General features: G+C 42.2%; 1 protein-coding gene across 1 annotated transcript in view; it reads left to right on the top strand.

The window, feature by feature from the left end:
* LOC109865105 (melanopsin-A) overlaps window positions 1-23,216 on the top strand; it is a 31,376-nt gene that overhangs the window by 4,858 nt on the left and 3,302 nt on the right. The window contains exons 2-8 of the mRNA XM_031799540.1: window positions 13,374-13,510; window positions 14,834-14,967; window positions 16,637-16,840; window positions 17,031-17,202; window positions 19,993-20,151; window positions 20,295-20,402; window positions 22,274-22,451. Of these exons, the coding sequence (XP_031655400.1) occupies window positions 13,374-13,510; window positions 14,834-14,967; window positions 16,637-16,840; window positions 17,031-17,202; window positions 19,993-20,151; window positions 20,295-20,402; window positions 22,274-22,451 (1,092 nt within the window). The remainder of the gene's footprint in view (window positions 1-13,373; window positions 13,511-14,833; window positions 14,968-16,636; window positions 16,841-17,030; window positions 17,203-19,992; window positions 20,152-20,294; window positions 20,403-22,273; window positions 22,452-23,216) is intronic.

Here is a 23,216-nt window from a genome sequence, read left to right as displayed (position 1 = left end):
GCCATGATTAAATGCGGTGGTTCGCGTTTTCAGTTTTGCGCGAATGCTGTCATCAATCTACGGTTTCTGTTTAGGAAAGGTTTTAATTGTCACAGTGGGTACGACATCTCCGATGCACTTGCTAATAAACTCGCTCAGCAAGTCAGCGTATACATTAATGTTATTGTCTGAGGCTATCTGGAACATATCTCAGTCCATGTGATTGAAGCAATCTTGAAGCATGGAATCCCATTGGTCAGACCAGCTTTGGATAGACCTGAGCACGGGTGTTTCCTGTTTTAGTTTCTGTCTATACCTGGGAGCAACAAAATGAAGTCATGGTCAGATTTGCCGAAGGCAGTACGGGGGAGTGCTTTGTATACATCGTAGAAGATAGAATACCAATGATCCAGAATGGTACCAGCTCATGTCGCGCAGTCGATATTCTGACAGAATTTAGGAAGTCTTGTTCTTAGGTTAGCTTTGTTAAAATCCCCAGCTACAATAAATGCAGCCTCAGGCTGTATGGTTTCCAGTTTTCATAGTTGTTTCGATGCGACGGGTGCAGATTGGGTTGTCAGCGGTGGTCCCTCGCAGTCAAACCCATTATGGTGGAAGTGTTGGTCTGTGATCCACTCCAAACTGTCAATGAATGAAAATTGTGTGGATATTTCAAGAAAACATTGTCATTACACATAACCATACCACAAGGAAGCTACTCTACCTGCTTCATTCATGATGAGAAAACTAACTGGAACTAAGTTAGCTAGCTAGCCAAGTTGCTAGTTAGTTAGCTAGCTAGTTCTCTTATATTAACCAGTAATACAAAACATGCCTAACTGTTTGAAAACGTTGGCTGTCACATTGAGGCTTGATAGAGTATTAAAAAAATCCCTGAAGAGAAAGCACTATTGTTATTTATTGGCTAGCTAGGCCACTAGTTCACTTTTATCCCCCTATGAAGCCTAGCTAGCTGGCTATCCCTACTGGCCAAATTAGCTAACGTTCTTGATTCTAGTTACTCAGATAAATAAAACATCTCAATAAGCTAATCACTTTAGCTTTAACTTCTTTGAGGTATTTTCAGAACAGCTTCACACTTCTTTGTTTCTCCAGTTGTCAGGTCAACCACACCATTTACATAGTTGGCAGATGGAACTCCGCAGCAAAAATGCCATTATTGTTGCTAGGCTACCAGTTGCAGTGCTTTTAGCTTGTGGTTTGTGCAAGTCCTTTATCCAGAGGGAATACCAAAATTATAGTGTCTGAAAGAATGAAATGGAGTGAATATTTGCCAAATTATTGAGCATATCCCCAAAACTCAAATAACCTATTTAGCATATCAAATCAAATTGAATATGTCACATACGCCGAATAGAACAGGTGTAAACCTTACAGTGAAATGCTTACTTACAAGCCCTTAACCAACAATGCAGTTTTAAGAAAAATAAGTGTTAAGTGAAACATAAAATTGAAAATAACAGTAACAAATAATTAAACAGCAGCAGTAAAATATCAATGTGGAGGCTATATACAGGGGGTACCGGTACAGAGTCAATGTGGAGGCTATATACAGGGGGTACCGGTACAGAGTCAATGTGGAGGTTATATACAGGGGGTACCGGTACAGAGTCAATGTGGAGGCTATATACAGGGGGTACCGGTACAGAGTCAATGTGGAGGCTATATACAGGGGGTACCGGTACAGAGTCAATGTGGAGGTTATATACAGGGGGTACCGGTACAGAGTCAATGTGGAGGCTATATACAGGGGGTACCGGTACAGAGTCAATGTGGAGGCTATATACAGGGGGTACCGGTCCAGAGTCAATGTGGAGGCTATATACAGGGGGTACCGGTACAGAGTCAATGTGGAGGCTATATACAGGGGGTACCGGTACAGAGTCAATGTGGAGGCTATATACAGGGGGGTACCGGTACAGAGTCAATGTGGAGGCTATATACAGGGGGTACCGGTCCAGAGTCAATGTGGAGGCTATATACAGGGGGTACCGGTACAGAGTCAATGTGGAGGCTATATACAGGGGGTACCGGTACAGAGTCAATGTGGAGGCTATATACAGGGGGGTACCGGTACAGAGTCAATGTGGAGGCTATATACAGGGGGTACCGGTACAGAGTCAATGTGGAGGCTATATACAGGGGGTACTGGTACAGAGTCAATGTGGAGACTATATACAGGGGGTACCGGTACAGAGTCAATGTGGAGGCTATATACAGGGGGTACCGGTACAGAGTCAATGTGGAGACTATATACAGGGGGTACCGGTACAGAGTCAATGTGGAGGCTATATACAGGGGGTACCGGTACAGAGTCAATGTGGAGGCTATATACAGGGGGGTACCGGTACAGAGTCAATGTGGAGGCTATATACAGGGGGTACCGGTACAGAGTCAATGTGGAGGCTATATACAGGGGGTACCGGTACAGAGTCAATGTGGAGGCTATATACAGGGGGTACCGGTACAGAGTCAATGTGGAGACTATATACAGGGGGTACCGGTACAGAGTCAATGTGGAGGCTATATACAGGGGGTACCGGTACAGAGTCAATGTGGAGGCTATATACAGGGGGTACCGGTACAGAGTCAATGTGGAGGCTATATACAGGGGGTACCGGTACAGAGTCAATGTGGAGGCTATATACAGGGGGTACCGGTACAGAGTCAATGTGGAGGCTATATACAGGGGGTACCGGTACAGAGTCAATGTGGAGGCTATATACAGGGGGTACCGGTACAGAGTCAATGTGGAGGCTATATACAGGGGGTACCGGTACAGAGTCAATGTGGAGGCTATATACAGGGTACCGGTACAGAGTCAATGTGGAGGCTATATACAGGGGGTACCGGTACAGAGTCAATGTGGAGGCTATATACAGGGGGTACCGGTACAGAGTCAATGTGGAGGCTATATACAGGGGGTACCGGTACAGAGTCAATGTGGAGACTATATACAGGGGGTACCGGTACAGAGTCAATGTGGAGACAATATACAGGGGGTACCGGTACAGAGTCAATGTGGAGACAATATACAGGGTACCGGTACAGAGTCAATGTGGAGACTATATACAGGGGGTACCGGTAAAGAGTCAATGTGGAGACTATATACAGGGGGTACCGGTACAGAGTCAATGTGGAGACTATACACAGGGTACCGGTACAGAGTCAATGTGGAGACTATATACAGGGGGTACCGGTACAGAGTCAATGTGGAGGCTATATACAGGGGGTACCGGTACAGAGTCAATGTGGAGACAATATACAGGGTACCGGTACAGAGTCAATGTGGAGACTATATACAGGGGGTACCGGTAAAGAGTCAATGTGGAGACTATATACAGGGGGTACCGGTACAGAGTCAATGTGGAGACTATACACAGGGTACCGGTACAGAGTCAATGTGGAGACTATATACAGGGGGTACCGGTACAGAGTCAATGTGGAGACAATATACAGGGTACCGGTACAGAGTCAATGTGGAGACTATATACAGGGGGTACCGGTAAAGAGTCAATGTGGAGACTATATACAGGGGGTACCGGTACAGAGTCAATGTGGAGACTATATACAGGGGGTACCGGTACAGAGTCAATGTGGAGACTATATACAGGGTACCGGTACAGAGTCAATGTGGAGACTATATACAGAGGGTACCGGTACAGAGTCAATGTGGAGACTATACACAGGGTACCGGTACAGAGTCAATTTGGAGACTATATACAGGGGGAACCGGTACAGAGTCAATGTGCGGGGGCACTGGTTATTCGAGGTAATTGAGGTAATATGTACATGCAGGCAGAGTTAAAGTGACTATGCATAGACAATAAACCGAGAGTAGCAGCAGCGTAAAAGATGCATATCAAGATCCTATGTAGGCGTACTGTCAATATTTGTCAACATATAGAGAAAATAAAATGTCTACATAGGCCTACAGTATCTCAGGATATCTAATGAGTCAATATCAAGCTACACCAAGTATCATATCCAGAGGGAATTGAAAAATGATTTGTGCATATTTGTCCAATTATTGAGCATGTGCTGAAAACTCTGAAATGCATCAGAAATCGTCCTTATTTTCAGCATATCAAAAAGCATATCAAGATCCGGAAATGGACCTCAGCCAAGAGAAGCATTTCTAGAATCCATATCGCTCAATATCTTGAATGTGCTGAGAAAACACAGATACGTGATGTATACAGTAAGCATTTGTCAACCTGAAGAGAGACAATAGGATGATGCATGTCTCAGGATATCGAAAGAGTTCATATCCAGCCATAGGAAATGTCCGTATGTGATATTCGGAGTAATCCCAATATTATATATGTCCAAAAGACCCATCTTGATTCAGAATTTGTCAAGATATGGTGCATATCCATAAAAACTCAAAATATGCATTGCACATGTTCTGTATCCTCTAGAATATAAAAAACATGTCAAGAAAATATATCCCCTTATATGGACCCTTTTCGCCCAGTGGGTGTTACAACACATCATGTAAAGTTCCAAAACATTTCAGTCTCAATACTCCATCAATGCTCTTAAGGTATAGGGGGCAGCATTTTCACTTTTGGATAAATAGCGGACCCAATTTCAACTTCCTGCTACTCATGCCAAGAATATAAGATATGCATATTATTAGTAGATTTGGATAGAAAACACTTTGACGTTTCTAAAACTGTTTGAATCATGTGTGTGAGTATATCAGAACTTATGTAGCAGGCAAAACCCCGAGGACTAACCGTTCAGATTTTTTTTAGGTCTCTGTCTATTCATTGAGGTCTCATTGGGAAACGATATTTCTTAGGAACTTGTTTTCAGTTCCTACTGCTTCCACTGGATGTCACCAGTCTTTGGAATTTGGTTGAGGTTATTCCTTTGTGCAATGAAGAAGTATGGCCATCTAGGAACTGCGTAACACTGTTGAGAGTTGCGCAAGACTTGAAATGTAGCCTGGTTTGTTGTCTTCCTGTATTGAACACAGATAGACTTTATCAACTTTATCGATTATTAACGTTTAAAAATACCTAAAGTTGTATTACAAAAGTAGTTTGAAATGTTTTGGCAAAGTTTACAGGCAACTTTTGAAATATTTTGTAGTGACGTTGCGCAATTTGGAAGCTGTTTTTTTCTGGATCAAACGTACCAAATAAATTGACATTTTGGACGGAATTAATCAAACAAAAGGACCAATTGTGATGATTATGGGACATATTGGAGTGCCAACAAAATATGCTTGTCAAAGGCATGTTTTATATTTTATTTCTGCGTTTCGTGTAGCGCCTGCAGGGTTGAAATATGCTACCCTCTTTGTTTACTGTTGTGCTATCATCAGATAATAGCTTCTTATGATTTCGCCGAAAAGCCTTTTTAAAATCTGACATGTTGGCTGGATTCACAACGAGTGTAGCTTTAATTGAGTATCTTACATGTGTGATTTAATGAAAGTTAGATTTTTATATAATTTTATTTGAATTTGCCGCACTGCATTTTCCCTGGCTTTTGGTCAAGTGGTACGCAAGCGTCCCCTATACCATAAGAAGTTGGTTCCGTCTCCTTTGTGTTGGTGGCACCTCACTTACCAATAGCTTTGGTGTTAAAAAGTACTTACAAAATATGTGTGTGTGCGTTTTATTACACACGCACACATACACGCATACAAACACACACACACGGTTCACTGTGCGTTACTGACAGACTGAAGCCCTGCCGCATACCTCGTCCCTCGGGTGTGTGTGTGTGTGTGTGTGTGTGTGTGTGTGTGTGTGTGTGTGTGTGTGTGTGTGTGTGTGTGTGTGTGTGTGTGTGTGTGTGTGTGTGTGTGTGTGTGTGTTTGGCAATTTAACCTCAGGTTGATATTTGACATTCATCCAACAGACACAAACATTGGATTTTTGGAACAAAGAAATAAGCTGTACCCAAAGGGACATGACATTTACTTGTAAAAAATAAGGCTTTCAGTGACGCAAGCACCTTGACGGGTTAAGATTGGGTCATAACCCATGGGCGGTTAAGGTTAGGGTAGGTGTTAGGTAAAGGTTAAAGAGGTTGGAGATGCAACAGTGTGACAGTAGAGATTCAGGTCCATCAATCATCATCGCCTGCTCTACTTCCTGCTCCTCTTGTTCCTCCCTTTGTCTAAGCCAATTAGCATTTTGGCAGCTCACACACTAACATTTACTACCTGCTGACAAGGAAAAACACACATGCATGCATTCACAGTGCACACAGACACAGGCAATCTCGCATACACAAGGTTGGGGAGTAACTGATTGCATGTAATCTGATTACAAAAAAAATGTAACTTCAGTCACTGAAATTACAAAAAATATTGTAATCAGATTACAGATACTTTTGAAAAACTAGATGATTTACATCTTGGATTACTTTCAAATTGAGAAAGGATGTTTGCAGGGGGACAACATTGACAGATTTCTGTTTTCTCAATGCCATTCAAATCAGCAGTAAAAAAAGGTGCAGGTTTAAGTTTGTTCCACCACAAATTAGAGATCGCTATGATGACATACCAAATGATGACCACCACTCAGAGATCGCTATGATGACATACCAAATGATGACCACCACTCAGAGATCGCTATGATGACATACCAAATGATGACCACCACTCAGAGATCGCTATGATGACATACCAAATGATGACCACCACTCAGAGATCGCTATGATGACATACCAAATGATGACCACCACTCAGAGATCGCTATGATGACATACCAAATGATGACCACCACTCAGAGATCGCTATGATGACATACCAAATGATGACCACCACTCAGAGATCGCTATGATGACATACCAAATGATGACCACCACTCAGAGATCGCTATGATGACATACCAAATGCTTTTGATGTATCATTTTTGTCTTCTTCTAATTCCTCTTAAGGGGAAAGTAGTAATCCAAAAGTAATCAGATTACGTTACTGAGTTTGGGTAATCCAAAATTAATCAGATTACGTTACTGAGTTTGGGTAATCCAAAAGTACTCAGATTACGTTACTGAGTTTGGGTAATCCAAAAGTTACGTTATTGATTACAACTAGTAACTGTAACAGATTACATTTATAAATTAACCTGCCATGCACAGACACACAGTCCCCGCCCGTACTTTGTCTGGTGTATGAATTTATAGTATGGTCAGATGTATATCTTTTCTTGTTTTCTATCCTTCTGTGGACTTTGGGGGATTTCCGAATCTATGACGATAGTAATACAAGCCCGCACACACACATGTTTGTTTTACTATCCTTTTGGGGACCAAACAATTTTTCCCATTCAAAATGATATTTTCCCTAACCTTAACCCCAAATCCCTAACCCTAAACTCCTAAACCATATGTCCTCCAAAACACAACCCCGGGAAGCTTAATGACACACTGCTTTCTTAACCCAAAAGCACCAATGTGTCAGAGGAAACACTGTACAGCTGGCAACCGAAGTCAGCATGCATGCGCCTGGCCACCACAAGGAGTCGCTAGAGTGCGATGGGACAAGGACATCCCAGCCGGCCAAACCCTTCCGTACCCAGACGACGCTGGGACAGTTGTGCACTGTCAAGGCCAGCTGTGCACTGTCAAGTTGTGCACTGTCAAGGCCAGCTGTAGTGATGCCTCTAGAACTGCGATGAAGTGCCTTAGACCACTGCGCCACTTGTGAAGCCCCTAACTCTAACACTAACTTATTGTTACTTGTGGGGACCAGCGAAATGTCACCAATTGCCCAAATGTTCCTTGTTTTACTATCCTTCAGCTAAACACACACACACACATTTGTTTTACTATCCTTGCGGGGACCAAAACAATTATTCCCATTAAAAATGATATTTCCCCTAACCCTAACCTTAACCCCAAACCCTAAAACTAAACCTAACCCTAGACTCCTAAACCTAATCACTAACCCTAACCTTATGTCTAACTCTAATTATAACACACACACACACACACACAGAGAGAGAGAGAGAGAGAGAGAGAGAGAGAGAGAGAGAGAGAGAGAAACTGTGGGTTTAAAGGGGCATTCTACAGTTGCTACATCACATTTTGGACTGTTAAATTTAATGAATTATTGACATTGATTCTTGAAGAATATAATTTATAAATTTACAAAATATAATATTTTTTTGATCCCAATGTTTCCAAACAAAGCCAACGTAAACCAACACTATAGCCTCAAAACACAGTTAAAACTATAGTTTTGATCTCATGGATGGTCAGTCCCTGCATCCATAGGTATGAATTTGAGAGGGTTATTTTACTCAAACACCGACCCTGTTTACCAAAAGAAATGGCTTTTTTATTGTTTGAACTGAAGTACACAGATCTGGGGCAGTTGACGATATACACGTGCATGTGCACACATACTGTAGACACGCACAAACACACACACAGAGGGATTAAAGAGAGGAAGTGGGTGAGTTCCGGCTGAACTCCTACATATTACAGAAAGCAGGGATTGTGTTGTCGACGGAATGGAAAAGAGGGCCAACAATAGTTGTCCTTGTCCCAACAGCTCCTTAGCTCTTCCTCAGACAAACACGTAGATGTTGGAAATTGATTTCGGCACAATCACAGCTGACCGACTCATTCACAGGCACCCTGCCTACTCTAGCACAGAAGAATGTGTATATAAGTTTACGTCTGCACTTGTGTGGGGTGTGTGTGTGTGTGTGTGTGTGTGTGTGTGTGTGTGTGTGTGTGTGTGTGTGTGTGTGTGTGTGTGTGTGTGTGTGTGTGTGTGTGTGTGTGTGTGTGTGTGTGTGTATTCATGGAGAGAGAGGGCGTCGACCCTAGTTCTTAGTAGAGATTAGAACAGGTCAGAAGTGATTATGTTTTGGAAAAATTCCAATCTTGTTTTCGTACCCACCAAAGCAAAGAGACTGTAGTTTCAGATTAACACTGATGCTACCAAGCTCTCTGTCTTCTACTCATTGGCTTAAATGCAGCCTTGCATACTATAGAATACACGCAAAAGAGGGTTCTATGTGGAACCATACTGACTCAAATAACCTTTTGGGTTCTTTGGTCTTTTAGTGATAATACAAAATGTGGGGGATTATAATAAATTATAATAAAATGTGTTTCTTTATCATTTTTGGGGTCATAGTTTGTTCACAGCTCTTTTTGTGAAACCGTGAGTGAGTGTGTCATTCCAGTTTATCTAATCTGTTGTGTTACATTGTTACATGTCGTATATGACTATAGCCAGTGATGGTGTCTGTGAAAGACTCATGTATGGCCTTGAGAACGGTTGACGAAATCAGTCTTAATTCTCTAGTTGTGATTTTAGACTCTGACCTACATTTTGAGGCCCATTGTGCCCACATCTGTAATGCAACAAAATCAGCTTTTTATCACTTAAGAAATATTGCCAAAGTGTTTCTGTTTCTCTGCTGGGCCAACACTGAGAGACCAATGCATGCCTTTATCACTAGCATTATTGCAATGCTGTCCGGTCATCCAAAAACAACATTAACCAACTCCAATTCATTCAGAATTCAGCAGCACGTGTACTTACAAACACCAGAAGGAGATCACACCTAGCAGGTATTTTAAAGTCTCTGCATTGGTTGACTGCTAGTTTTAGAATTGATTTTAAAATTGCTATATCGATTTTTTATAAGCACTATGTGGCCTTGCACCAAATGGTATTTATGCTTTTAAGATATATGCCCAGTCGATCCCTCAGATCCTCTGGGCCTTTTAGTCGTTCCAAAGGTCAGAAGAAGAATGTTTGGTGAGGCTGCCTTCAGCCACTATAGTTCTGGCCTCTGGAAAGGCCTACCTGAAGGGTCTGAGTGCTTCAGAAACTGTCGACATGTTCAAAAATGAACAAAATTAATGAATTCAACACACCTTTTCAGCCGTGCTTTTACTTAGCTTTTCGTCATACTATCTCTTTTATTTATACTGTATCTTACTTATTTGTATTTATTTTTAATGCGTTAGTCTCTCAGTGTTGTTTTATTATTGTTGTACAATTTTCATTTGTCTAATTTAGGTATTATTTTGTTATATTTTGCACCATTTAGTTATTTTATTTATTTAAGCTCTTTGAAATGCATCCTCTGTAAGAAATGTGCTCTATAAATCAAGTTTGATTTGATATGTTTAATGACCTTTGACTCCTCAGACTGTGGAGGAGTGGAGGAGGAGGGTTCAGTTCATGTCGGAATACAATTGTATCTGAAGTTAATAGAACCCTCAAACGTCCACTGTGTTCTATTGGTTAGACAATGGAAGTAATATGAACAATTATACAATGGGTGGGTCTAATCGTGGACGCTGATTGGTTAAAACTGCATTTCAGCCAGTGGCTGTTCCACAAGTTACCATCGGCTAAAGCTATGACGTTGAAATGCTTATTTACTCTGTTCCATCTGACTATGCAATCCACTGTCTCATCAGCCCAGCCAGGCAATTTATAAACTTGATCTCCACTGTAAAAAGCATCTAGACATTATCTCCCATTTCTTTTAGACTAGCAATTGGCTTTCAACAGCAGAGATTTGTATAAACCTTGCTTTCTGTCTCTCTGACATTTGCAACATTGTTTCAACATTGAAATTCAATCACCAGCTGTTCCATAGTAATGAACATAGGCAGGCAGCTTTTCTCAGCCAGTTGAAATCATGAATCAGCGTCATTTTATGGGTATAAACAAAGAAATGTCAATAGAAAACTGGTAAATCAAAACAAAATGCAGCTAGTTTGCAGCTTCAGTTTGAAATTATTGTGTTAGCTGTGTGGTTGGCTAGCTCCTCTGAACAACAGTGTCCAGCTTCAGTTTGAAATGATTGTGTTAGCTGTGTGGTTGGCTAGCTCCTCTGAACAACAGTGTCCAGCTTCAGTTTGAAATGATTGTGTTAGCTGTGTGGTTGGCTAGCTCCTCTGAACAACAGTGTCCAGCTTCAGTTTGAAATGATTGTGTTAGCTGTGTGGTTGGCTAGCTCCTCTGAACAACAGTGTCCAGCTTCAGTTTGAAATGATTGTGTTAGCTGTGTGGTTGGCTAGCTCCTCTGAACAACAGTGTCCAGCTTCAGTTTGAAATGATTGTGTTAGCTGTGTGGTTGGCTAGCTCCTCTGAACAACAGTGTCCAGCTTCAGTTTGAAATGATTGTGTTAGCTGTGTGGTTGGCTAGCTCCTCTGAACAACAGTGTCCAGCTTCAGTTTGAAATGATTGTGTTAGCTGTGTGGTTGGCTAGCTCCTCTGAATAACAGTGTTTTGAAGAGAGAGCACATTTTCTATGCCAGGTGAAATCACGCATCATTCGCTCATTCTTATGAATGTATCCAAAATAAATGTCATGACAAAACAGCTTAGAAATGCAAATGGAGCTTCTTTGCTGTTATTCTGGCTGCACTGTTTGACGTGACTGTAAGTTAGCCGTAGTTGGCTAGTTAGCGAGCAAGGGACAAGAACATTGCCAGTCAGTATGGCAATAGAACACGTAGAACAAATGTCTGGCCCATAGACAAAAATCCTTAACGACTGGGTCACACCTCTGGCTACCGAACCAACAGAACAAACGACCAGCCCGCTTGGGTAGCAACACTAGATTTGTGTCACGACAGTATCTCTTGGAAGGATGAAATAGTATGAATAAATTCATCAAAATAAAGTTTTTAATGAAAATATGGCAATAATTATTTGGTGCATAAAAGTGGTAATGTTTTTGAAGGTGGTGTTTGGAGTATATATTGGCACGGTTTTCCAGTATACACCAATATATCCTCCAAACATCGACTTCTCAGGCATTATTAATTCACTGAGTTAGTCAAGAGTCTTTCGAGGGAGAGAGAGACACAATGACAGTTTTTGTTAAAAACGCTTTATAGATATGCCATTATTTGATCATTTAATATTTCACAGCTTTATAGTCATGTCATGATTTGATCATTTGATAATTCTCAGAAGTAGTGTGCATTAACATTAAATACATTAACATAGTTGTATACGCTCCGGGCTAGTCTCCTTCAACAGACTCATGGTGCAGTGAGAGAGACTAGGTTTCAACTGCCTATACCTCGTTTACTATCAGTCTGACAAAGACCTACTGGGTGAAACGTTCAATTAACTTCAAGTAACTATATAGGAACATGCAACATATATTACAGTAACTATATAGGAACATTCAACATATATTACAGTAACTATATAGGAACATTCAACATATATTACAGTAACTATATAGGAACATTCAACATATATTACAGTAACTATATAGGAACATTATGCATATATTACAGTAACTATATAGGAACATTATGCATAAATTACAGTAACTATATAGGAACATTCAGCATATATTACAGTAACTATATAGGAACATGCAACATATAGTACAGTAACTATATAGGAACATGCAACATATATTACAGTAACTATATAGGAACATTATGCATATATTACAGTAACTATATAGGAACATTCAGCATATATTACAGTAACTATATAGGAACATTATGCATATATTACAGTAACTATATAGGAACATTATGCATATATTACAGTAACTACTGTATATAGGAACATTCAACATATATTACAGTAACTATATAGGAACATTATGCATATATTACAGTAACTATATAGGAACATTATGCATATATTACAGTAACTATATAGGAACATTATGCATATATTACAGTAACTATATAGGAACATTATGCATATATTACAGTAACTACTGTATATAGGAACATTCAACATATATTACAGTAACTATATAGGAACATTATGCATATATTACAGTAACTATATAGGAACATTATGCATATATTACAGTAACTATATAGGAACATTATGCATATATTACAGTAACTACTGTATATAGGAACATTATGCATATATTACAGTAACTACTGTATATAGGAACATTCAACATATATTACAGTAACTATATAGGAACATTATGCATATATTACAGTAACTATATAGGAACATTATGCATATATTACAGTAACTATATAGGAACATTATGCATATATTACAGTAACTATATAGGAACATTATGCATATATTACAGTAACTACTGTATATAGGAACATTCAACATATATTACAGTAACTATATAGGAACATTATGCATATATTACAGTAACTATATAGGAACATTATGCATATATTACAGTAACTATATAGGAACATTATGCATATATTACAGTAACTATATAGGAACATTATGCATATATTACAGTAACTATATAGGAACATTCAACATATATTACAGTAACTACTGTATATAGGAACATTCAACATATAGTAAAGACTGGGGCTACTTTTATTGGTTTCATAATTCCAATCACCTGTATCTCTCTCTCTCTCTCTCTCTCTCGCTCACTTTCTCTCTCTCTCTCTCTAGGTTGCCATGACAGTGCGATGGCCCTTCCCAACGGTGGATGTCCCAGACCACCACCACTACACCCTCGGGTCCGTCATCCTCGCCGTCGGCATCACGGGCATGGTTGGAAACTTCCTCGTAATGTATGCCTTCTGCAGGTATGAGATCAATCGCTTTTTGCCGAGATTACCCTTCCTTGGGTTGTTATATAAAACAGGTACCTGCCTTCATCATAATGTTTTCATGCTTCTTTAAAGCCCTATAATGTTTGATTGAATCTGTTGTGTGTTCATTGAAGGGGCTTTATTGGCATTGGATTCAACGTTGCCAAGCAAGTGAAATGGATCATAAACAAAAGTGAAATAAACAATAAAAAGTGTTCCAAAAGAATAAAGACATGTCAAATGTCACATTATGTCTATAAATAGTGTTGTAACAATGTGCAAATAGTTCAAGTACAAAAGGGACAATAAATAAACATCAATATGGGTTGTATTTAGAATGGTGTTTGTTCTTCACTGGTTGCCCTTTTCTTGTGGCAACAGGTCACACATCTTGATGCTGTGATGGTACACTGTGGTATTTCACCCAGTAGATATGGGAGTTTATCAAACTTGGATTTGTTTTCGAATTCTTGTGTAATCTGAGGGAAATACGTGTCCCTAATATGGTCATACATTTGGCAGGAGGTTAGGAAGTGCAGCTCAGTTTCCACCTCATTTTGTGGGCAGTGTGAACATAGCCTGTCTTCTCTCTCACGGACCATTCTCCCCCTCCTTCTCTCCTCTTCCACTCTCTCCATCTCCCTCTATCTCTCCGACTCTTCTACTCTACCCTCTGCTCCCTCACCCCTCCCTCTCCCCCCTCCCCTCCCTCCCTTTCTATCTCTCTCTCTCCCCGCCCTCCCTCCCTCTCTCTCCACCTCCCCCTCCCCCTTCTCTCTCTCTCTCCCCCACCCCCCCTCTCTCTTCCCCACCCCCCTCTCTCTCCCCCCTCACCTCTCTCTCTCTCTCTCCCTCTCTCTCCCCTCTCTCTCTCTCTCTTTCCCTCCCTCTCACTCTCTCTCTCTCTCTCATTCTCTCATTCTCCCTCTCTCTCCCTCTCTCTCTCTCTCCTCCCTCTATCCCTCTTTCCCCCCGCCCATCCCTCCCCCCCTCTCTCTCTCTCTCTCTCCCCCCACCCATCCCTCCCTCTCTCTCTCTCCCTCTCTCTCCCCTCTCTCTCTCTTTCCCTCCCTCCCTCCCTCCCTCCACCTTCCCCCCTCCCTCCCTCCCTCCACCCTCCCTCCCTCCCTCTCACTCACTCACTCACTCACTCACTCACTCACTCACTCACTCACTCACTCGCTCTCTCTCTCTCTCTCTCTCTCTCTCTCTCTCTCTCTCTCTATCCCCCTCTCTCCCCACCCATCCCTCCCTCTCTCTCTCTCCCCCCCTTCCCTCCCTATCTCTCTCTCCTCTCTCCCTCTCTCCCCCCTCCAGGAGTCGGAGTTTACGTACTCCAGCCAACATGTTCATTATTAACCTGGCGTTGACAGACTTCCTCATGTGTGTGACTCAGACCCCCATCTTCTTCATCAACAGCATGCACAACAGGTGGATCTTTGGAGAGAAAGGTAACCATAGAAATGGGATTATGGGAGAGAAGGGCAAATTACTTAATAGAGGTTTAATGACAACTAATGAAGTCCATCCACTCCTGCAGCTTTGGCTGTTAATTTGTTTGGAGTCTCTCTCTCTCTCTCTCTCTCTCTCTCTCTCTCTCTCTCTCTCTCTCTCTGAATGACATTGTATTGATGGTATATAATTGGCCTCTCCACTCATCCTCAGCTGAATCGATCTGTGTTCCTTTGATGAACTCCATGCTGAAAGCCTCTTAAAGCACATTTTAGAGGAGAACACACACACACACACACATTTTAGAGGAGAACACACACACACACACAGACACACACGCACATTTTTTTCCGTTCCAGTGCGCGCCAACGGGGTTAAGCAAGCTTGAAATAATTTGGTCATGGGTTGTGCACGATTCATTGGGGTTTATTATTCTTTTTTAATTTTGATGTTGTGCTTTGAAAATGGAATAATACACATTTTGAACCTTATGTATGTTGCCTTGGTGGAGTCATTTCCTGTTTCAATTTGATTTAATGCATGGGAAAGTATATCCTTATACAATAACAGAAACCTATAATCATTCCATCTGAAGTTAATACCCTAGTTGTCATCATCCTAGATAGTTTACAATAGGGATTCTTATTGGAGATGTCCTTCTCACCTAACATCCCATGATGTTGAGATACTCTACTTAAGTTAATATCATGAGAGTCAAATATTAGCCTTGTGAGAGGGTTACACACACACACACACACACACACACACACACACACACACACACACACACACACACACACACACACACACACACACACACACACACACACACACACACACACACACACACACACACACACACACACACACACACACACCCCACACACACACATACACACTGTGTTTAGCATGAGACTTATAAAAGGAGCACACACACAACAACTTCAGTGTTTCTGAACAGTATATTCAATTTGTTCATTTGTGTCACCTTTCTGTGAGTGTTTCATCTATGAGACTCACATAGTCAGGTGTTCAGTCATCAGCTCTGTAGGGATCTCCATTGACAGGATTAGACTCTAATCGTTAGGAAGGAGAGGAGAGACAAACAACTCTCACCTCTGTGAGTCGGCGTGACTTACACCATCTCACTCAGCAATGGCAAAGGGCAGGTCACCTTGTAAAACACAGCGAAGGACAGGCGAGGAACTGATGATCAATACCTACAGTAGAGATTCCATCACCATTCAATAGGCACTGATCTAGGATCAGATTACCCTACCCACATCCTAACTGTCTGACTACAGTAAACTGTATAGAGAGTACCTTAATATATAGCTTTGTTTGTATTAGGGGGAAAAGGTTTAAGTGACCTCAGATCATTTACATCTAAATGCATCATACTCTCTAATCCTTGATGTTAACTTTTGATCCCTCTGTCTCTCTCTCTCTGTCTGTCTATACCCCACCTCTCTCTCTCTTAACCTATTTCTCTCTCTCTCTCTGTCTGTCTATACCCCACCTCTCTCTCTCTTAACCTATTTCTCTCTTTCTCTCTTTCTCTCTCTCTCTCTCTCTCTCTCTCTCTCTCTCTCTCTCTCTCTCTCTCTCTCTCTCTCTCTCTCTTTCTGTCAATACTCCACCTTTCTCTCTCTTAATCTCTTCCCCCAGCATGTGAGCTGTATGCGTTCTGTGGAGCGTTGTTTGGGATGACCAGTATGATCACACTGCTGGTGATCGCCGTGGACCGCTACTTCGTCATCACACGGCCGCTGGCATCCATGGGTGTGATGTCCCGACGTCGGGCCCTCTATGTCATGGCTGCTGCCTGGTTCTACTCTATGTTCTGGTCCCTACCTCCCTTCTTTGGCTGGAGTGAGTCGGACGAACAGACAGACAGACACGCAGACACAAACACACGCACGGGCACACACACACACAACACACACTCACGCATACACACACACACAATCTTTATAGATCTGCGTGTCTGAGGGATACGCGACGTATCAGTGTGTGTATATTTAAGTGTGTGTGTGTGTGTGTATGTGTGTGTGTGTGTCAGGTGCGTACGTCCCAGAGGGGTTGATGACGTCGTGTTCGTGGGACTACATGACATTCACGCCGTCCGTCCGCTCTTACACCATGCTGCTCTTCATCTTCGTCTTCTTCATCCCCCTCTTCATCATCATCTACTGCTACATCTGCATCTTCATCGCTGTACGCAGCGCCACGAGGTGAGCGCACACACTATTGAACACAGTCAACCAGCTCTCACAGTCTCATGGCAGAATTAGGCGTTCATCCATGTTTCTCAAAAGCACCATTTCAAAGTTGTTCCAAATGTCAAATTTCAAAGTGTTTAAGTTTAATGTTAGGCATGAACTCTGAATGGTTACGGTTAGGCATTGACTCTGAATGGTTAATGTTAGGCATTAACTCTGAATGGTAAAGGTTACGTATTGACTCTGAATGGTAAAGGTTAGGTATTGACTCTGAATGCTTAATGTTAGGCATTAACTCTGAATGGTAAAGGTTAGGTATTGACTCTGAATGGTAAAGGTTAGGCATTGACTCTGAATGGTTAATGTTAGGCATTAACTCTGAATGGTAAAGGTTACGGAATTGACTCTGAATGGTTAAGGTTAGGTATTGACTCTGAATGGTTAAGGTTAGGTATTGACTCTGAATGGTTAAGGTTAGGTATTGACTCTGAATGGTTAAGGTTAGGTATTGACTCTGAATGGTTAAGGTTAGGTATTGACTCTGAATGGTTAATGTTAGGCATTAACTCTGAATGGTTAAGGTTAGGCATTAACTCTGAATGGTTAAGGTTAGGTGTTGACTCTGAATGGTTAAGGTTAGGTATTGACTCTGAATGGTTAAGGTTAGGTGTTGACTCTGAATGGTTAAGGTTAGGTATTGACTCTGAATGGTTAAGGTTAGGTATTGACTCTGAATGGTTAAGGTTAGGTATTGACTCTGAATGGTTAAGGTTAGTATTAAGGTTTGGGATATGCATAAAACAAAAATATAAAAATGACTGTCTGTCACTGGATTCAAACATGCAACCTATGGCACCAGAGGCAGATGCTGATTCTGATGTTCCACAAGATGGAGGGAAAGTTAAAAAATTACAGTTACAAGAAATGTACGCTTAATCCAGTATAAACTAATGTATGTCATTTATTATACAAGAGACAAATTCACAAGTCCTTCAGCACAACGTCAGGGACGTGTCTTTAATGTTAAACTAATAATGACTTAATAATCTAGTCTTTCTGGGACTGCTATAAAGTCCAGAAGTTGTGGGCGGAACTAGAAAGATGGCTGTCAGAAGTATTACCATGTACTCTTGCTTTTAATCCGTCTGTCTGCATTTAAAGACATGGTACGTGGTATATGGTACATGGTATGTGGTACATGATACATGGTACATGGTATGTGGTATATGGCACATGGCCCGTGGTACATTTTATACAGTATATGGCACATGGCATATGGCATGTGGTACATGGTACATGGTATATTGCATACGGTACATGGTACATGGAATATGGCACATTATGCATGGTATAATGTACACCGTATATGGCACATGGCATATGGTACATGGCATATGACACATGATATATGGTACATGGTACATGGTATATGGGACATTGTATATGACACACGGTACATTATATATTGAACATTGCATATGACACATGGTACATTATATATTGAACATGGTACATGGCATATGGTACATTGTATATGGTACATAACATATTACACGTGACACATGGCCCATTGAATGTGGCACATGGCACGTGGTACATGGTGAATGGTATATGGTATATGGCACATGGTACATGGTATATGTCACAATATACATGGTATGGGGTAAATGGTACATGGTACACAGCACATGGTATATGGCGCATGGTACATGGTACATGCCACATGGTACATGGTATAAGGCACATGGTATATGGCATATGACACATGGCACATGGTATATAACACATGGTACATGGTACATGACACATGGTACATGGTATAAGGCACATGATATATGGGATATGGTATATGGCACATGGTACATGGTATATGTCACAATATACATGGTATGGGGTAAATGGTACATGGTACACAGCACATGGTATATGACGCATGGTATACGACACATGGTACATGCCACATGGTACATGGTATAAGGCACATGGTATATGGTATATGACACATGGTACATGGTATATGTTTTTCACTCATCTTGAAAAAACTTATGCTAAAAACTTGGAAGTCAATATATTTTTTTTTGGAGCAATATAAAGCCATGTGGCAAACAATAATGCAGGCAGTAGGAATGGGGGTGTGGCCAGGCACTAGGGATGGAGGTGTGGCCAGGCAGTAGGAATGGGGGTGTGGCCAGGCACTAGGGATGGGGGTGTGGCCAGGCACTAGGGATGGGGGTGTGGCCAGGCACTAGGGATGGAGGTGTGGCCAGGCACTAGGGATGGAGGTGTGGCCAGGCACTAGGGATGGAGGTGTGGGCAGGCACTAGGGATGGGGGTGTGGCCAGGCACTAGGGATGGAGGTGTGGCCAGGCACTAGGGATGGGGGTGTGGCCAGGCACTAGGGATGGGGGTGTGGCCAGGCACTAGGGATGGGGGTGCGGCCAGGCACTAGGGATGGGGGTGTGGCCAGGCACTAGGGATGGGGGTGTGGCCAGGCACTAGGGATGGGGGTGTGGCCAGGCACTAGGGATGGGGGTGTGGCCAGGCACTAGGGATGGGGATGTGAGCATGTGGGTCTGGGCAGATGAGATGTTGTCGTTGTTCGTGTGCATCTGTAAGTTGTTGTTTGTGTAGATGCCGAATACTGACGTGTATCACGGGTGAGTGAGTGTTATCGATGTTGATGTTGATGCTCTTATACGTTATTGAGCCATACTTTCTGCTGATAATTCACTGATGACCACTGTCAGTAATGGTCATATGTAAATGTGTATGTGTGTGTTTTTGTGTGTGTGTGTGTTGTAGGGCCGTGTGTAAGATAAACGAGGGCACCAGGGACTCAGTGAAGAGCATGCATAAGATGAGGACTGAGTGGAAGACGGCCAAGATCGCTCTCATCGTCATCCTGCTCTACGTCATCTCCTGGGCTCCATACTCCTGTGTCGCGCTCACCGCCTTCGCAGGGTAGGATGGTGTGTGTGTGTGTGTGTGTGTGTGTGTGTCAGATCATGGTACCCCCTCTCTCAACTGCATGGCTGCCCCAGCTGAAGGAGAGTGTGTAAGGAAATTTGCTGTTCTGAGTAATTTCTCTCTCTCTCTCTCTTCAGGTATGCTGACATGCTAACTCCGTATATGAACTCTGTTCCTGCTGCCATCGCTAAAGCCTCTGCCATCCACAACCCTATTATATACGCTATAACACACCCCAAATACAGGTACACACATCACCATCACACACCCCAACTACAGGTACACACATCACCATCACACACCCCAAATACAGGTACACACATCACATCACACACCGCAACTACAGGTACACACATCACCATCACACACCCCAACTACAGGTACACACATCAACATCACACACCCCAACTACAGGTACACACATCACCATCACACACCCCAAATACAGGTACACACATCACCATCACACACCCCAACTACAGGTACACACATCAGCATCACACACCCCAACTACAGGTACAAACATCAACATCACACACCCCAACTACAGGTACACACATCACCATCACACACCCCAATTACAGGTACACACATCACCATCACACACCCCAACTACAGGTACACACATCAACATCACACACCCCAACTACAGGTACACACATCACCATCACACACCCCAAATACAGGTACACACATCACCATCACACACCCCAACTACAGGTACACACATCAGCATCACACACCCCAACTACAGGTACAAACATCAACATCACACACCCCAACTACAGGTACACACATCACCATCACACACCCCAACTACAGGTACACACATCATCTTTCAACACATCTGCTGTATAGGTGGATGACTACTATCAATGGGCTGAGCTAGATTCAAAACAGGTTCAATAAGCAGCTGCCTTAGCATCTGTCTGACCCATGATCCTTCTCTGTGTAACCGTAGTGACCTTATGTGTGTGTCAGTAATGACTCAGTGAGTCCGAGGCGACCTCTAACCTTTAGAAAAGACACAGACCCCATGTGGTTTGTTGACTGTGCTTGTAACCCTTACAGTTGAAATCCACAGTTGACACAATAACAAAAAGCGATTTCTCCACCACTGGTTTGGTAAACATCTGAGGGTTGGGACTGGAGAAGTGTTCATAGATAGAGTTATGGATGGAAAGACTGACCGTCTATGATATCAACATTATAGTTTTAACCATGTTTTGAGGAAATACAGTGTTTGTTTACATTAAAGGTCCCATGCAGCCGTTTTTATCTCAATATCAAATCCTTTCTGGGTAACAGTGAAGTACTTTACTGTGTGTGTTTTCAATTCAAATGGTCAAAAAGAAACAAAAATAGCTCCTCAGCAAAGAGCAATTTTCTCAAGCAAGAATTTAGCTAGGACTGTCTGGGAGGGGTCTGAGTAGGGCAGAGAAAACTGAAAGCTAGCTGTTATTAGCAGAGAAGTTTGGAACTCTCTTTCTTAAAGGTCCATTAACTAATTTATCGCCTGGTGATGTCACCAGGCAGGCCAAACTCCATGTCACCAGTCTTTTCAAACAGCTCCTTACATTAAAAGGGCATCATCATCTTCAAAATTTCACAGCATTATTCCACCCTCATAGTGTGGGATTACAGTATATATAAAACATGTTTTTGACTGCACTGTGATTTAAAAAAAAGCATATATACTTTGGGTTCTGATGGGGGTACGACAGTTAAAGAAAGCTCGTGGGGCTTTTTTTTAGGCAAGTTATATTCTTCAAAAATCAATGGGTAGATATCATTCATGTATACGTCCAAGAATGGATATAGCAACTGCAGCTTGCCCATTGAAGTCTCCAACATTTGATAGATGAACCACATCGGAGCATAGATTGCAGTGTGTGGGTACTTCCTCTTTAATCTGCAGCACCTGCTTAGAAACACTCAGTGTGTGTATCTAATCTGTTCCTAGAGTGACCTCTAACCTAATAGTCTTTACGATAATTAGAATGTCAGATGGATTTATAATACAGTACATTAGACAATCTTAAACCTCCCATCACCTCTCTAGCTTAACGCAATTAACATCTCTCTCTCTCTCTCTCTCTCTCTCCCCCCACTCCAGGCTAGCTATCAGTAGGTACATTCCATTTATGGGTGTGTTGCTGTGTGTTCCTACCAGAGATCGTTATAGCAACAGCAGCTTCATGTCCTCCACCCGTCGCTCAACCCTCACCAGTACAACATCTGACCCCGGTAAGACTGGCAAGCCCCGCCAGTCCTCCCTGTCCGACAGCGAATCAGTGAGTCTTCCTGCCTCTCTTTCTTTAAACTTTTGGAGTCCGCTTGGCACTGCCACCCCTATGAGGGGCCAGCTCTGGCTCATCCCAGTCTAAGCTCTTCTTTGTCCTGGCACCCCAAGGGTGGAACGAGCTTCTCCCTAACGTCAGGACAGCTGAGTCCCTGCCCATCTTCCGAAAACATCTGAAAACCCACGTCTTCAAACAGTATCTCCAATAATCCCCACAACGCCCCACAACGCCCCACTCCCCCTGACTTTTTTAATCAACACTTTTACTTGTCTTTTCTTGTTAACACTGACTTTGCTTACAGCTGATATGTGGTTGTCTTACCTACAGGAGATGACTGTGATATGTGGTTGTCTTACCTACAGGAGATGACTGTGATATGTGGTTGTCTTACCTACAGGAAATGACTGTGATATGTGGTTGTTTTACCTACAGGAGATGACTGTGATATGTGGTTGTTTTACCTACAGGAGATGACTGTGATATGTGGTTGTCTTACCTACAGGAGATGACTGTGATATGTGGTTGTCTTACCTACAGGAGATGACTGTGATATGTGGTTGTCTTACCTACAGGAGATGACTGTGATATGTGGTTGTCTTACCTACAGGAGATGACTGTGATATGTGGTTGTTTTACCTACAGGAGATGACTGTGATATGTGGTTGTCTTACCTACAGGAAATGACTGTGATATGTGGTTGTCTTACCTATAGGAGATGACTGTGATATGTGGTTGTCTTACCTACAGGAGATGACT

This window comes from Oncorhynchus kisutch, linkage group LG20 (assembly GCF_002021735.2).
Source record: "Oncorhynchus kisutch isolate 150728-3 linkage group LG20, Okis_V2, whole genome shotgun sequence".
Lineage (NCBI taxonomy): Eukaryota > Metazoa > Chordata > Actinopteri > Salmoniformes > Salmonidae > Oncorhynchus > Oncorhynchus kisutch.
This window is presented reverse-complemented; position numbering and strand designations above follow the sequence as displayed.